Genomic DNA, 14,670 nt, shown 5'->3' on the forward strand with positions numbered 1-14,670 from the left:
TCGTTTCTAGTTAAAAAAAAAAAAAAAAACAAACCAAAAAAACCCCAAAAAACAACTTCCCTCTAAATAATATAAGGAAGACTCAAATGATTGCACTTAATACATATGAAAAAGGTAGAAAGGAGGATATCCTAGTGCACAAACATTAACTCCTGCTCTTCTCAAAGCTTGCTTTTCCGAGTTACTCTTTGGCAGAGCTTGTAACAAAGTCTGGTTTCTTGGCACAAGTGTCTGGGGTGTGGTGGGGGTGGCGGGGGGGGGGAAGAAAAAAAATCGAACCCGGCTGAAAGTCCTTCTCCTTTGCTCCCTGTTTTCTCCCGTGCAGCCAGACATTGTTCTCCGGGAACGTGGCTTGGCTGCGCTTCCCTCCCAGCACCAGCGCGGCTCTCCAGCGGGCCAGAGCCACCACGGTGCCGCGCTGGTGGGCTTTGCCATCGCTCCTTTGCATTTCCTGTTCCATCAAGGCGGCTTTGGCAGTTCTTTTCCCCCAAAGCGGCGCCGGGAGCTGCGGCGGACGCGGCGTCGCCTCCTGCGCTCCTCGGAGAGCGCTCCCGACAGGGACCCCCCCCTCACTATCCTGGGCTGCTGCTGGCCCCAGGGAACGGGGACAGACCTGGCGTAAAGGAAACCAAAGGGAGGAGCACACGGGACAGCGAAAGGACCACTACTTCAGTTTCCTAAAACCTTCTGCTTCGGAAGAGGGGAGCGGCTTCACCGGAGGAGACCGGAGCGAGCCCCGGCTGGGAGCGCAGCTCTGCAGGGAGCGGCGGGGAAATCGTGGGGAGACGTCTGCGGGGCGAGCAGTGGCGATCCTGCCGGAGCCAGGCGGAGGAAGGGAAAATCAGAAAGGAGAAGGAAGGGAGAAGAGGGTTTCCTTGGCTGCGGGGCGGCCCGGGGCGGCGGGGCGCGGCGGGCTATTTGTAAGGCCGGAGGAAGCTGGAGACTTTGGAGCGCAGGAGTTTGATGAAGGAGCGGGGCAGCATCTCCTTGTGCTTCTCTGTGTACTTGAAGTAGTTCTGGGGGTGCGCCAGCACGTCGAAGAAAGCTTTGATGAGCTTCTTGTCCTGCAGGGAAGCCGAGCCAGAAGAAGGTTCAGCATCCCCGCCGTGCTCCCCTGAAGCCCCAAATGCAAGGAGAGCAGGATGCATCCCTGAAAGGAAGGATGCCCTGGGGGGTTATGGACTTGGGGGCTCACCTTGAGGATCTCCTGGTGGTTCTCAGAGGCGTAGAGCCTTCCATCCCGCACAATGTCCTCCACCAGCTGCTCGTAGTCCTCTGCCAAAACACACAGGGCATGAGCTGCCACTTGTCCCCGAACCTCTGGCCTCCATCCTTCAGTTTGCTCCCCCCAAACACACAAGGTGTGAACTGGGGCTGAACTGGGTCCCAAACTGTGGGGGGAGAAGCACCAGGGTGCTGGGATGGCATCTCCCCGTGCTCACCGTCGTAGGTGACGTAGGGGATCTGGAAGCCCCGGGCACTGTTGGCTTCGCTGGTTTTGAAGTTGATCCAGAGCTTGCGGGAGCGGGCGGTGAAGGCGATGGGTCTCTCATAGGTCTGGCAGGTCTCGTAGGTGGTGATGGAGGATGGGGAGGCTGCAGGGAACAGCAAGGGGACACAGGATGCTGCTTGCCCATCAGCAGAGCTACCCCCAACCTTACTGGGTCAAGGGTGGCATCAGGGATGGGAATTGTCCCTGCTGGGCAAGGCTGAGCTCCCCCTAACCCTCATGTTACATACTAGGGATTGTTATTCCTTCCTTGCTCTGGAAAGCACCAAATGGGGCTTTTAACCCTCAAAATGGAGTCCCAGGTGTGCAGCCCAGCCCATGCACATCCCTCTGAGATCCAGCAAGACCCCTGGATGCAGGGTGATGCTCGTCTCCCCACTCACCCTATTCCCAAAACTCCCCTCCTGCTGCCCGGGGATGCACCTTTGTCCCTCTCTGCCAAAACCCAGCCTTTTCCTGCCCAGCTCCTCCCCTGAGCACCGTGGCCTGCTCGGTTACCTACAGTTTTTCCGCATGACCAAGACGTCGCCGCACTCATCCTCGGAGGGGAGGAAGATCTCGGGCACCACGATGAGGATCTTGCGCTTGGGCGGGGGGTTGATGTTCCAGGTGCACTCGATGTTGGCAGGGTAATTCCCCGGGTAGTTGGGGGACTCGATGTAGCCCGTGTACTCCCCCAGCTCCCCTCCACACTGCCGGTCTGCAAGGCAGGGACACCACACCAGGGCATTGGGGGCGAGGGTCCCGCTGGGGGTGGTTTGCTGGGCCAGAGGGGCAGTGTGGACCTCTCACTAGTCCTAAACACATTCATACTCTTAACCCTAGCAACCCCCTCCACCCGCATCTTATTTCCTCTTCTATCCAAAAACCTCAAGAACACTCCCAGCACAATTACAAACACAGTCAAAACTTCCTTCCTAATCAGCCTAATCCCAATAGCAATCTATATCCACTCCGGAACAGAAAGCCTCACCTCCTTCTGGGAATGAAAGTTCATTATAAAAGTCAAAATCCCCGTCAGCCTGAAAATAGACTTCTACTCCCTTACCTTCTTCCCCATTGCACTATTCCCATTTGTATCATGATCTATCCTACAATTTGCAACATGATATACAACCTCAAACCCCTACATTACAAAATTTTTCACCTATCTACTATTCTTCCTAATTGCTATACTCATCCTAATCATCGCCAGCAACTTATTTGTCCTATTCATTGGCTGAGAAGGAATCAGAATTATATCCTTCCTACTAATCAGCTGATGACACGGTCAGGCAGAACTCCCCATGCCTGCCAGAGATGACCCCAAACTCTACAGGATTTTAAAACACTTTTGAAGGAGAACCCCACACCTGTCCCCCCCCCCTTCTGTTGCCCCCCAGCTCGCCTACTTTTGCACTGGGACACCGAGGTGGAGCCGTCGAAGTCGGTGGTGGTGTTGCCAGGGCAGGAGATGCAGTAATTCTGCCGGAAGTCGGGCTGGTAGGTGCCCACGGCGCAGCGGATGCAGCGGTGCACGCTCGTGTTGTAGTAGTGCCCAGGGGAGCACTGCACTGGGGGGTCAGGGAGCACAGGGGGCTGTGTCAGCTGCTGGCGCGGCCCTGCTGGGTGGCCCCGTGCTGGGGCCCAGCTCTGCCCTACCTTTGGTGTCGCAGTCCTGGAAGGAGAGGGCTCCCTCGTGGCGGGTGGTCAGCCCCCCGCCACAGGGGAAGCAGAGCGCCCGCCCCACCTCGGGCTGGTAGGAGCCACGGGGACACGGCTGGCAGGGCTTGAAGCCATCAGCAGAGTGCTGGCCAGGGGGACACTGACCTGCAGGCAAGGCATTGTTCAGTCCTGGCACCCCACATGCTCTCCTGCCCCATACCCAGATCCTCTTCCCCCTCAGCTGTAGCACCACCAGTACACCCAGAGCAAGTGCTGCCCTTCCTGGGGTCCCCTCTAAATAATAAACACCCAAACCAGACGTCTCTGTGAGCCCTGGGGATGCTCAAGGCTCTCCTGTCTGCTGGCTAATGGTGGAGGCTGCGGCCCTGGACATCCCCCGAGTGTGCCTCGAGCCCCACCTGTGCCCTCCTTACCGGTGCAGCCGGTGATGTTGGTGGCTCCGATGGGTCCGAAGGTGTCGCCGCGGGGACACAGGTCACAGGAGAGCTGCCCCTCCCTCTCCTGGTAGGTGCCGGGGGGACAGGGCACGCACTGCTCCGTCTGCCCGTGGTAATAGGTTCCCTGCGAGCAGCTGACTGAGAGCCGGGGGGGCCGTCGGTGATGCTGTGGGGGCTGTCACCGCCGGGTCCCCTCGTCACCCCGCCACGCTCCTCCTTACCACACTTGCTGGCCAGGCGCTGCTGGCCCGGCCCGCAGCTCTCCTGCCGCTCCGGGGCCACGCTCAGCTTCCGGGCCACCTCGTACTCCATCCCCGAGAAGCGCAGCAGGAACCGCTCCTGGTTGATGGATTTCTTCAGGGCTTTGATGGCCGACTTCAGCTTCTTCTCCACTCTCTGTCGCAGGCAGTGCAGGTTGCAGCTGGCTGGGTGGCGCAGAGGGGAATGGGGGGACAGGAGGGATGCAGTAAGAAGGGAGGGGTGCAGAGGGAAGCCCAGGAGCATTAAAACCATCCCCCAAATGCTCAGCTGCAAGTGCTACCCAGCGTGTGCCAATCCAGTGCAAGATGAGGACTGGTTTATCTCTCCTTGCTGCATGGGGATGGTATCGTGCCCCTGGTCCCACCACCTGTGCTGACCCAAGATGGGTCGGGCCAGTGCTGTGCCCACCTGTGATCTCCTCAGGCTTGATCTCTGCCTCAAACTCCAGCGTGATCCGTGTCACCTCTTTGTTGGGGGAGTTGCGAGCCCGGCGCCCCTTCCCCTTCTTGGACGAGTCACACTTGAGGTTGACGAAGGTGACCTGGCAGTCAGAGCACGGTGCCGAGCCACCTGCAGGGGGGGACAGGTCAGCACCCCCTCCCTGCTGGGGCACAGGCACCTCCCCACCATCACACCTCACCTTGTGTCCCAGCCTTCCCGGCCTCCTCCTGCTTGCCCTTGCTCCGGGGGTGCAGGTGGCACTTGGCATCCTTGATCTTGAAGGAGGCTTTCTGCTTGACGGGGGCAGCCACAGTCTCTGAAAGAACAGGTGGGTGCTCAGCAAGCTGGCATGGCCCAGCCAGGCTGGTGGCAGCCGTGGGCACCCCAGGAGCCCCCTTACCGAGGCACTGCTGGCTGCTGTTGGTGGGTCTGTGCTGGCCCTGCCGCAGGACGGGGGTCCCACAGCTCACTGTGTAGCTGCTGTCGGACTCTGTGAGGGAGAAAGGGGAGTTGGCTCCGCCAGGGTGATGCAGGCAGGCTGTGCCGTGGGGGGATGATGCCCAGCACCCTGCCATAGAGATCTTGAACCAGGGACCTGGCCCGTGGATCTGCACCCAACAATGAGCCCTCCTAAGCTACAACCTCCCTCCCTCCCCCAGCCACTGCACTCTGGCTGTGGAGCCACCCCTCTCCCCTCAGTTTGGGCCATGCAGGAAATGGGGACCCCCTGCTCATGCTGGTGGTGGCACTAGTACCAGTACCTGGCAGAAATCGGGCCTTGGAGGTGCAGGAAAGGGCACAGCTGTCCTTCTTGCCCATCTTGTTGCACGTGAGGGTGGCCCGTGGTGCCACCGAACCTGGCAGGCACTTCACCAGCTCCAAGGGACAAGCACCAGCTGCTGATGACAATCAGGGATGCCCGTGGCTGGCACAGCTCAGAGACCCACGAGGGACCCCAATGCCCTCCAGCTCATGGGGGATTCACCAGGGAGGAGACAGTGCCAGAGCATGGCACAGGGACCCCAGCCTGGCATCCCAGAGCCCCCAGCTCCTCCAGCAGCCCTGCTGGCTCCTGGCCTGACATACCCACACAGTCCTTCTTGTTCCAGTGCAGCTTGCAGCCAGCAGGACAGGTACACTGGTAGCTGCCAGGAGTGTTGATGCAGCCGAATTTGCAGCCACCCCTGTTGATGCTGCACTCATCAATGTCTGTGGGGACAGAGGAAGGGACAGTGACTGAGGGACAGTGGGACCCCTCGGCTCTGACACTGAATCACTGCATTTCTCAGGGCTGGGATTCTGGATGGATAAATCCAAGCCCAGCTGGGACAGGGGATCTGCACCTCGGGGCATTTCCAGCAGTGCCACCTCCCCATAGCTGTGCCAGCTCCATGGGGATAAGGGACAGCTCGACTCCTGCTGTCCCCAAGGGCCAGGCAGGGACGGGTGCAACCCATCCAGGCTGAGCCCAGCCCCTCATGGCACAGCAGACAGAGCCGACATTTTTCACTTAGAAACTGAACCCAAAAGGCTCAGCCCTGGTCCCTCTCTTCAGCAGGGTCCCCCCGGCCTGAAATGATGCTTCAGCTCAGGGATGGAGCTGCCCCTGTCAGAGCCCTCCCTGCCCAGCTCGCCCTCACTCGGGGCATTGATGGGAGCCATCAATCCCTTTGCTGCAGGGCCACCCCAGACAGTGCCGGGGGCTCACGCTGACCGTGTAGCTCAGAAATATTCGGAGGGTCGCTGACCCAGCACCGGAGCACCCGGGCTCTGATCCCGGGCCGCCGGCACCGCTGCCACAACACGCTCGGCAGCCCCTGCGGAGCGTGTTTCATCCACCTCCCGCTTCCCGGGCGCAGCACGCCCCCGCCCTTGGGAGCTATCTGCCTTGTGAAATTTAAATCAAACCCTTTTGATGTTCCCCTTCCCACCCCGTCACAGCTCCCTGCCAAAAACGCCGGGGATTTCTCCCTCTCTCTCTCCCGCTGCAGACAAGTCGCAAATTGTTCCTGTCGCTCTGTTTGAAGTTGCAGACACCAGCGAGTCTGGCTGTGAGCCCCGTCCCTGCCTGGCGTGTGCGTGGAACCGACCGTCCCCGCGGGCCCCGGGGGTGGGGAGGGTCCCCAGGGGTCCCACGGCAGCCGCACCCGGGGCTGTCCCACCCCTGGGACCCCAGCGGGGTCCAGCTGGCCCTACCTCCGCAGTGGGTGAGTCCATAGAGGGTGTAGCCCTTGTGGCAGAGGCACTGGAAGCTGCCGGGGGTGTTGATGCAGAGGTGGTCGCAGGTCCGGTCAAAGGAGCACTCGTCGATGTCTGGAGGAAGGGCAAGGGGAGGAGGTGAGAGCTGGCACGGCCGTTCCCTCTGCGGGACTGTCCCCCTCCTGCTCCAGCTGCTCCAGCAAGCCGAGGGCTGCGCTGGGATGCTGTGGGACCCTGCCCTGGTACCCTCCAGGGTCCAGAACCAGATTGCTCCGGGCATTCAGTACAATTCTGGGCATTCAGGATGCTCCGGAGATCCAACACCAGTATGCTCCAGAGCCCTGGGCTCCCTCCTTCCCCGAGCTCCTCCTCACCCACTGCACCAGCGTCCCCCTGCCACAAGCTCCTGCAGCCCCTCTGCTCCTCAAACGGGCCAAACAGGGCCAGCATCGCTCCTGCAGCCCCTCTGCTCCTCAAACGGGCCAAACAGGGCCAGCATCCCGTCCCTGGCACGGGAGGGCTGCAGGAGCCCCCGGCTGCTGCCGGTCCGGGGCAGGGAGGGATCGGGAGGATGCCAGGAAGGGATCAGGAATGCTGTGCGGGCAGGTCCTGCCTCGGGGACGGTGCCAGCAATGTCTGCTCGGCCCCGCGGGCACCTCGCTGGGGCAGGGAGGCCCCGGCTGGGAGGTGAACCCAGCCCGGTGGGCTGGAGCATCATTTCATTGGCTTCATTAAGTTAATTGCTGCGCTCACGTCAAACTCCCCGAGCACAGAACCTGGACGGAGATGAAAGCAGTGGCAGCCCCGGAGCCTGCCAGCCCCCTCCTTCCCCGGGCCTGTGTTTTCAGGAGGCAGCGCTCGGGCTCAGGCACACCTGCCGTGCTGACCTCGGCCATGGGCTGCGGGGGCAGCACTGACCTCCTGGGCTTATGGGAGATGAGGACAAAGATGTTGGGACGGGGAGAAAAAGGTGGAAGAAGCAGCATGGAGCAGGCAGCTCCCTCTGGAGTGAGCAGGAGGCATCTTCTCCCCATTCCTGCCCTCCAAGAACTGGGAGCCCTGGCAGCTGCCTGATTGCTGGCTTTAACTCTGCAAGAGCCCACAAGTCCCCAGCTCTGAGACTGAAGGGCTAAGCCCCAAACCAGAGCCTGAATCCAGCACTAATCCCCTGAAGGATGCATGCAGTCCACAGGAAGGGCAGAGGAATGAGCAGCCGGGGCAGCAGTGCCATGGGAGTGCAGGGAGGGGCAGGGCAGGGGCCCGGGCACTCAGTGCCCCTCACCTTGGCAGTTCCTCTCGTTTATGAGCAGCTTGTAGCCCTTCTTGCAGCTGCACTCGAAGCTGCCCACCGTGTTCCTGCAGATGTGGTCACAGCCGCCGTTGTTGAGCCGGCACTCGTCGATGTCTGGTGGGGACAAGGGACACCCAAGGGTCACACCCTGGCTGGGATGCTCGGCCAGGAGAGCCCAGGGCTCCCCTCTGGATGCTGTCCCCACCACGAGGGACAATGGAGGAAACCCTTTGGGCTCTGATGGTCGGCAGGGGAATGTGGCTGAGGTGGTTTGTTCTCCCACTAATCACACAATTTACTGTGAGGAAACAACGTGTGAAATGGAAGGAGACCAGGAGGAGGCAGCAGCCTGCCCTGTCCCTCCACCCCCCAGTGCTGGGGCAGCAGCTCTGCCTCGCCGGGGCTGAGGCTTTCTTTTTATGACTGTGAGGGAGCAAGCTGTAAACCTGCCTGCAGCCCTAATAAAACCCCAGACACAGGGGACGTGGCTCTGGGTTATTGCACATCGCTGGAAACTGCAGAACTGGAGAGGGGTGGATGCTCTGATAAAATACCAGGGACAAGGGGTTCTGGAAGCAGTCAACAGGTAGACAGGCAGCCAGCAGTGGCACAGGCTTTCCTTTCAGCTGGGGTCAAGTTCTGAGAGCTGCCAAAAGACACAATGCAGGCACTGGCCAGCCCTGAGGGGGGGAAATTTGGGGTGCAGGGAAAGCAGCCTGGGCTGCCCTCCTGGCAGGGACAGGGGAATGGGGACATTGGTGGGATGTGCAGCATCTCGGGGTGTTCTCCCCCATGTGGGACCTGGTTGGGCAGTGTCCCAAGGGGGACCTGTGCATCTCACACCCCCAGAGCAGGTGTGCATTCCCTGCACACCCAGCCCTTCCCCTGGGGCAGCTCAGGCACTGGGGTGGGCTGAGATGGGACAGGACCCTCTAGTCCCACAAGGGCTGCCTCCAACTTGACCTGATCCCCTTTTCCTCCTCCCCACAGGCTTCCCAGGGGCATGGGGCCAAGCACGGTGCCTGCAGCAAGGCATCCCAGTCCCCATGCAGGGGGTGATTCCTGTCCCCACCCCATGGATGCAAACACCAAGCCAGTGAGCACTGGGGGCAATGTTGGGCTGAGCTAAATCTGAGCCTTTTCTGAGGGCACTGAGGACACAGCGGGGGCCTGGGGCACCCAGGGGTGAGCAGTGAGCCCCCCGCCCCACTCACACCCACCTACCTTTGCAGGTCTTCCTGTCAGGCTGGAGCATGAAGCCCATGGGGCAGCTGCAGTGGACGCCGGTGGCCGCGTCGTGGCACTTGCTGTCACAGCCCCCGTTGTTCACAGCACACGTCTCTGCATGGCAAGGGGACAGAAATGCTGGGGTGAGGGACCCCTGTGCAAAAGGCTGGGGGAGTCACACCACCCAGATGGCACGGCCTGGGAGTGGTAGTGGGTACAAAGCTCCCTGCAGAGCCCATGGGAAGCTCCCTTGGCTCTCACACAGCAGCAGCGAGGCCACAGAGGCATGAAATGATGAACACATGGGGCTGGTGTGCCCCACAGACAGGCAGGGCCTCCTGGGGGCCACCTTGGGCAGCTCCAGAGAGGAGGAGTCCAATTTCCCAAACGGAGGAATTCAAAGTCGCAGCACTTGTGCAAGAGCAGCCGGACACAGGTCCTGCCAGGCTGCAGCTCCCAGGGATGGGGGAGCACAGCCCCAGTCCCCCAGTGGGGTGGCAGGGGGGTCCTGTCCCCCTCACTGCCACCAAGCTGCTGAGCCACAGAGCCACGGTGACCCTGTGCTGTCAGTCCCTGACCGTCACCCACTGCTCAGCCACTGAGATGTGTCTCAGGCTAATTTGGGAGACACATCATATAATTAAAACACACACTCAGAGGCAGGCAGCATCAGTGGAAAAAAAAATCCAATTGAAAAAAAAAAAAGAGCTAATTATTTCAGTATTATCAAAGTCAGCTGTTGCTGGTAGGACTAGAAGGGACACTAATTTAAATGAAGCATTTTCAGCTTGACAGCTTCCCTGTGAGATCAATCCTCAATTTCAACCCTAACCACCAGAACAATGGTTTGAAGTGCATTAAGTTGTTCACAAAGGATAATAAAATATTCCTTTCAGAAGGCTGGTTGCTTGGATAAATGAGGCATTTGGGCTTCAAGGAACCCAAGATGAAAATGCCTTGAAGAAATTCCTTGGAAAGAGCAAATCCCAGGTTCTCCTGCTCTTTGCAAGCACCACATGGGGTAGGAATGACTGAACCATCCAACCATTTGCCGCGGGGCCCGGGAGCTGGGATCGCTCTGTGCTCGTCTTGCCACTGCTATTTTTATGATGTCCCATAATAAGAGAACAAAAGGGACCATTTTATGAAATTAATCGCCAGCACAATTACAAAACCTAACGGCAGGGGAAGGATTTCTGCAGATATTATTCCTCCAGCCAGGTCCTCGCGCTGCCCAGCCGTGCCAGGGGACAGGGACACAGGGCGGGTGACACCGTGCCCAAGGGAAGGGAAACTTTCTGAAAGGCCAGGGAATCATTTGTTCAATGCCAGCCTTTGTTCCAGCAGCTGATGCAGAAGCAGCCCGGGGAGGATTGATTTAACAGGGTCACCACTGAGATAAGAGGATTGGTTTGGCTCAGGTGCTGCTGCTGCCAGCGGGATGGAGCTGCAGAAGCAGCTGCAGCAGGGAGGATGGAGCTCTCCAGAGAATGAATGTGGTGCCCTGGGCACAGTCACTGTGCTCACAGCCTCCTCCAGCACTGTGAACCCCTCCTGGCTGCTTTGCACCTTTGGGAATTTCACCTGGAATTTCACCCACCCACCATCCCAGGGTGGGTGCCCAGGGTGGGCATTGGGTGTGAGCTCGCTCAGCACAGCCAGAGCAGCACTGCAAACCCCTCTGTGAAGGGGGAAGCCCTGTTCTGGGTTGGCAGAAAGCTTGGAGGGGGCTGCTGGGGTACCTGTGAGGCAGCGGAGGATGGAGGCACAGGGCTGGGCTCTGGATTGCCCCGGGGAGCAGCAATTGTTCGGCGGAGCTGGCAGCCCAGGGCTGCTCCCAGCCTGGCGTGACTCACCAGCCACCCAGGGCTTTGGTGAGGCCTCCATCGCTCAGGCAGGGACAGGACAAAGCTACACACACACACTCACTCACACACTCTGACTCTTTTCCACCCTCCTCCATCCCAGCTCTGCTGTCACTGCCTGGCTGCTGTGCCATGGCACTCCTCACCCTGCTCAGCACCTCAGTGCTGGTGACACTCTGGCCTCACCTCCACCTTCTGAGAAGTGACAATCTCAGCAGGACGTGAGCCCACGAGCCAGAGGGGATAATTCCATGGTAACTGGGGGGATTACAGCTGGGCTGGCTGGAGTGTGGTGATGACGCAGATCTGGGGTCCCCCCTTCTCCCACCCCTGTGTGAAAGGCTCTTCAGAGCCCCCCCAGAAGCTGCAGTCTGTGCTCCCTGGGCTGGTGAGCTGAGGTCCCACAGCTCCTGGATGTGCCAGGAGTTTGCCTGCACCCAGAACATCCAGGACCAAGATTCCCCACTACAAGCAAATTGCTGCATCTTCTGCCTCAGTTTCCTTGGTGGCAGAGCAGAGGCATCACCTTACCTTTGTGAAGGGCTTGGAGACCCCACGGGGATGCAAAGAAATCCCTGGGGAGGTGCCCAGCCCTGGAAAGGGCCATTGCTGCAGCTCTGGGCTGAGAGCCACTGTGCATGGCAAGGCCAAACCCTGGGACACCCTGGAGGTCCCAGAGGGGACCATCCTCAACTGGGTGGGCTCTAGGAAGGGGTAACTGGGAGTGCACAGCACAGAGATGGGCACAAGCATCCCCCTCCCCACCAGGCAGCCCACTGTGAGCTCCTCCTGGGTGTGGGGGTGACCCTGCCACAGCCGCAGCAAAGCAGAGATTGTCACCCTGGCGTGGGCTGGATCCACCAAAGCAGCGTGAGAGCCCCGTCTCATGCAAGCACAGCAGGGGAGGGGTCCCTGCCCTGTCCCCCAGCCCAGCCCTGGCTGGCCTGGAGTGAGGTTTGGAAGCAGCAGCGGGGCAGGGTTAGTGAGACATGCGGTCATTGCAGCAGCTCAGCCCCCAGCCCCGCCATGGTCTCCAGAGGAGAGACCATCCACGGTTAGACCCCTTCGTAGAGATAGAGAGAACAAAAATATTTACCATTAGAAAACGTCTCAAGGATAACGTGTTGCTGGAAGTGTCTCTCCCCTGTTTAACATTATAAAAAAGTGATTTAGAAACAGTGTCCAGCAGGGAACTTGGTTGGTGTCACACATCAATGGGTTCAACTCTGCTGCGTTTCCAGCCTGGTGGAAACTGTCCCTGTTTTCCTTTGGGCTTTTTCTCTCCCACCTCCCAAGCATTCCACGTCCCTCAGCCTCTCCAAACCCCCTCCAGCCGTGCTGGGCTGGTTGGAGCCCCATGCGAGCGGGAGAAGCGCGTTGTGAGGAGCGTTAGTGCAGCCTGTTAGTGTGGGGAGCCGGCTCCTGGCTGTGACCAGAACCAGAACCAGCCCGTGGTGATCCCCGAGCGCAGCCACGGGCGTTGGGAAGGCAGCCACACCCCGCCTGTGCCGCTTGCACCCTGTGGGTTTATCAGCCAAGCCAGCAGCGAGCCCAAAGCCTGGGTGTGTTTGGGCTGCTCAGCCTCCCCCGGGGGTCAGCGCACCCCAGAGCTCCCAGCATCATCAGCCCCACAAAGCTGGGAGCACTGCAAACTGCCCCAGTGTGGGTCAGGAAATCCGCCATAAAACCTGAGCTGGGTTTAGTTTCCTTCTCCATCTAACTGTATTTCTTCTCTGTCCACCCCTTCCCACTCCACCACAAGTAGGGGGTCAGCAATAGCCCGGCTGCACCCCAAATATGGGTGGGAGGGAGCTGCAATGATGCCCTGGCTGGTAAATCTTCCTGGAAAGCCAAAATCTGCATCCACTGTGACAGCTGATTTTGCATCTCCCCGCGGGCACTGCACCCTTGGCTGCTGGAGGGCTGTTTTATGTGCTTTTTTTTCATTCTTTTTTTTTTTAAAAGGCTGCTTTTGGAGCATAAATGTAAATATATAAGGTCATTGGCTTCCCCTCCCGGCTCCCCCTCCCCCTCGTGCCTGCAGACATGTTGGGAGCCATTAGTGATGGCCCCTGTGCTTAGAGGCATGTTCCTCATTATCTGCATTTTTAAAAGCAGCAATAAAAAGCAGAAAAATGAAAAACACCGGCCGTGGCCTAATGAAACTGTCACTCAGAGGGGCTGATCGTGCTTCCTGCCTCGTGGTGTGATCTGAAGGGAACCTGGACCAGGGGCCTGTCCCGGCAGCCCATCAAACACACCGCGTTCAATTTCAAAGCCCATGGCCCGGGGAACGACTTTGCATTTCCCCTCACTGGAAACTTTATTCCCCTTGAAATGATGAAATATTTTGGAGGAAATGGGGAAGGGGCGGTGAAGGGGGCAGCGTGGATGGGGGAGGGCTGTTTGCTGTGCCCGAGCCATAAAACAAGAAGGGCTGGTTATAAATATCCGAGCAGGTACCTCGGCTGTAAATCTGCTGGCTGGGCATCCCAGAGGGCAGCTGCTCCTCCCAGAGGCTGGAGCACAAGCCCTTGGTGTTCCCACAGTGGGGCTGGGGATCAGGAATCCCCCAGGGAGTGCAAGAGCTGGGCAGAGGGGATTGCAGAGCCCAAAGGCATGGTGTGGTGGTGGGCTTTGGGCTGGTGCTGCTCCTAGAATCCTCTAGTGCAGTGTTTGAATTCCCCTGGAAAGGTGGACAAGGGGAGAGCTCACAGGGATGTGCTAGCTCTGGTGGGAGATGCCTCCCCAGCAGGTACAACGCAGGGCATGGGGACAAAGAGGGACACTTTGGCCAAGGACAAGAGGATGGGTGATGTTGGAAACCCCCAAATCCCACCCTCACACCTGTGGTACCCAGGGTCTGAGTGCAGAGACCACCCCCACAACAAACAGACTGCTCTGAGGCATCGCCCAGATCACGAGATGCTTTGGAGAGCTCCTCTCTCACCCCCACACCCAGCAGGTCCAGGGGCATCCTCGGTCCCAAACCTGCCCCAGGCAGACGCCGCACGCAGGGCCCCTCATCCAGGAGGAACCCACCAGCTGACACCCCCAGGGTCCTGAGCTCCCCACCCAGGCGCAGCAACAGCCCCTGGGAGGCTCTTCAGAGGTGGGACAGGACGCGGTGGCTGTGGGAATAAACACGAGGACGGCGGGGACCAGGGGCTGTGAGCAGCCAGGAGGGATTGGGATCCACCCTGGGGCACAGCAGTGACATTAAAGCAGCAGGGAGCTGATGGGGAGGAGGGCTTTGCTGGGGGCTCAGCCCCAAACACCCCTCGAGCTGGCAGGGAGAGCCAGGGGCTCAGGGGGGATCCTCTGCCCTGAGGACGGAGCCGTCTGTGGAAAGCACGAAGGGTTTTCTGTTCGGGCACAGCAGGGACACGGGGAGCCAAAACCTCTCTTGCTTCCAGTTCCTTTTTCTTTTTCATTTTGCAGTAAGAACTCAAATGTCTCAAGCAATTGTGGACTTAATCACTCCCCAAATATAACATTTTTTAAATCAAAGCAGCTGTTAAACAGCACAAGCATATGAAACCAGTAAAACTTCTATCTCTGCTTGATGTTTTACAATTTGAAAACACACACAGGAAAAGGACAATTCTGGGGGTGGTTGAGTTGTCAGGTTGTTGGGGTTTTGGTTTTGTATTTTTTTTTTTTTTGCAAGACAATTGTTCCTGAGCCAAGGCCCCACAATACCAAGTTGGAACAGATTGCTGTGGGCAAACCTGCCCCCTCCACATCCCTCCTCAAAAGCTGCCAGTGACAGCG

At 59.0% G+C, this 14,670-nt stretch overlaps 1 protein-coding gene across 1 annotated transcript in view; it reads right to left on the bottom strand.

Annotated features, from left to right (window-relative positions):
• Positions 1 to 260: 260 nt before the first annotated feature.
• The window catches only part of SCUBE3 (signal peptide, CUB domain and EGF like domain containing 3), a 29,279-nt gene continuing 14,869 nt past the window's right edge, over positions 261 to 14,670 (bottom strand). Inside the window, exons 7-23 of the mRNA XM_066565262.1 lie at positions 11,993 to 12,040; positions 9,029 to 9,145; positions 7,796 to 7,918; positions 6,511 to 6,627; positions 5,401 to 5,523; positions 5,076 to 5,210; positions 4,715 to 4,804; positions 4,514 to 4,630; positions 4,282 to 4,443; positions 3,834 to 4,037; positions 3,589 to 3,750; positions 3,152 to 3,319; positions 2,902 to 3,063; positions 2,013 to 2,210; positions 1,443 to 1,595; positions 1,196 to 1,275; positions 261 to 1,064 (exon numbers count right to left, since the gene is read on the bottom strand). Coding sequence (XP_066421359.1) covers positions 915 to 1,064; positions 1,196 to 1,275; positions 1,443 to 1,595; positions 2,013 to 2,210; positions 2,902 to 3,063; positions 3,152 to 3,319; positions 3,589 to 3,750; positions 3,834 to 4,037; positions 4,282 to 4,443; positions 4,514 to 4,630; positions 4,715 to 4,804; positions 5,076 to 5,210; positions 5,401 to 5,523; positions 6,511 to 6,627; positions 7,796 to 7,918; positions 9,029 to 9,145; positions 11,993 to 12,040 — 2,309 coding nt within the window. The 3' untranslated portion in view covers positions 261 to 914. The remainder of the gene's footprint in view (positions 1,065 to 1,195; positions 1,276 to 1,442; positions 1,596 to 2,012; positions 2,211 to 2,901; positions 3,064 to 3,151; positions 3,320 to 3,588; positions 3,751 to 3,833; positions 4,038 to 4,281; positions 4,444 to 4,513; positions 4,631 to 4,714; positions 4,805 to 5,075; positions 5,211 to 5,400; positions 5,524 to 6,510; positions 6,628 to 7,795; positions 7,919 to 9,028; positions 9,146 to 11,992; positions 12,041 to 14,670) is intronic.

This window comes from Molothrus aeneus, chromosome 24, assembly GCF_037042795.1.
Source record: "Molothrus aeneus isolate 106 chromosome 24, BPBGC_Maene_1.0, whole genome shotgun sequence".
NCBI classification, from domain to species: domain Eukaryota; kingdom Metazoa; phylum Chordata; class Aves; order Passeriformes; family Icteridae; genus Molothrus; species Molothrus aeneus.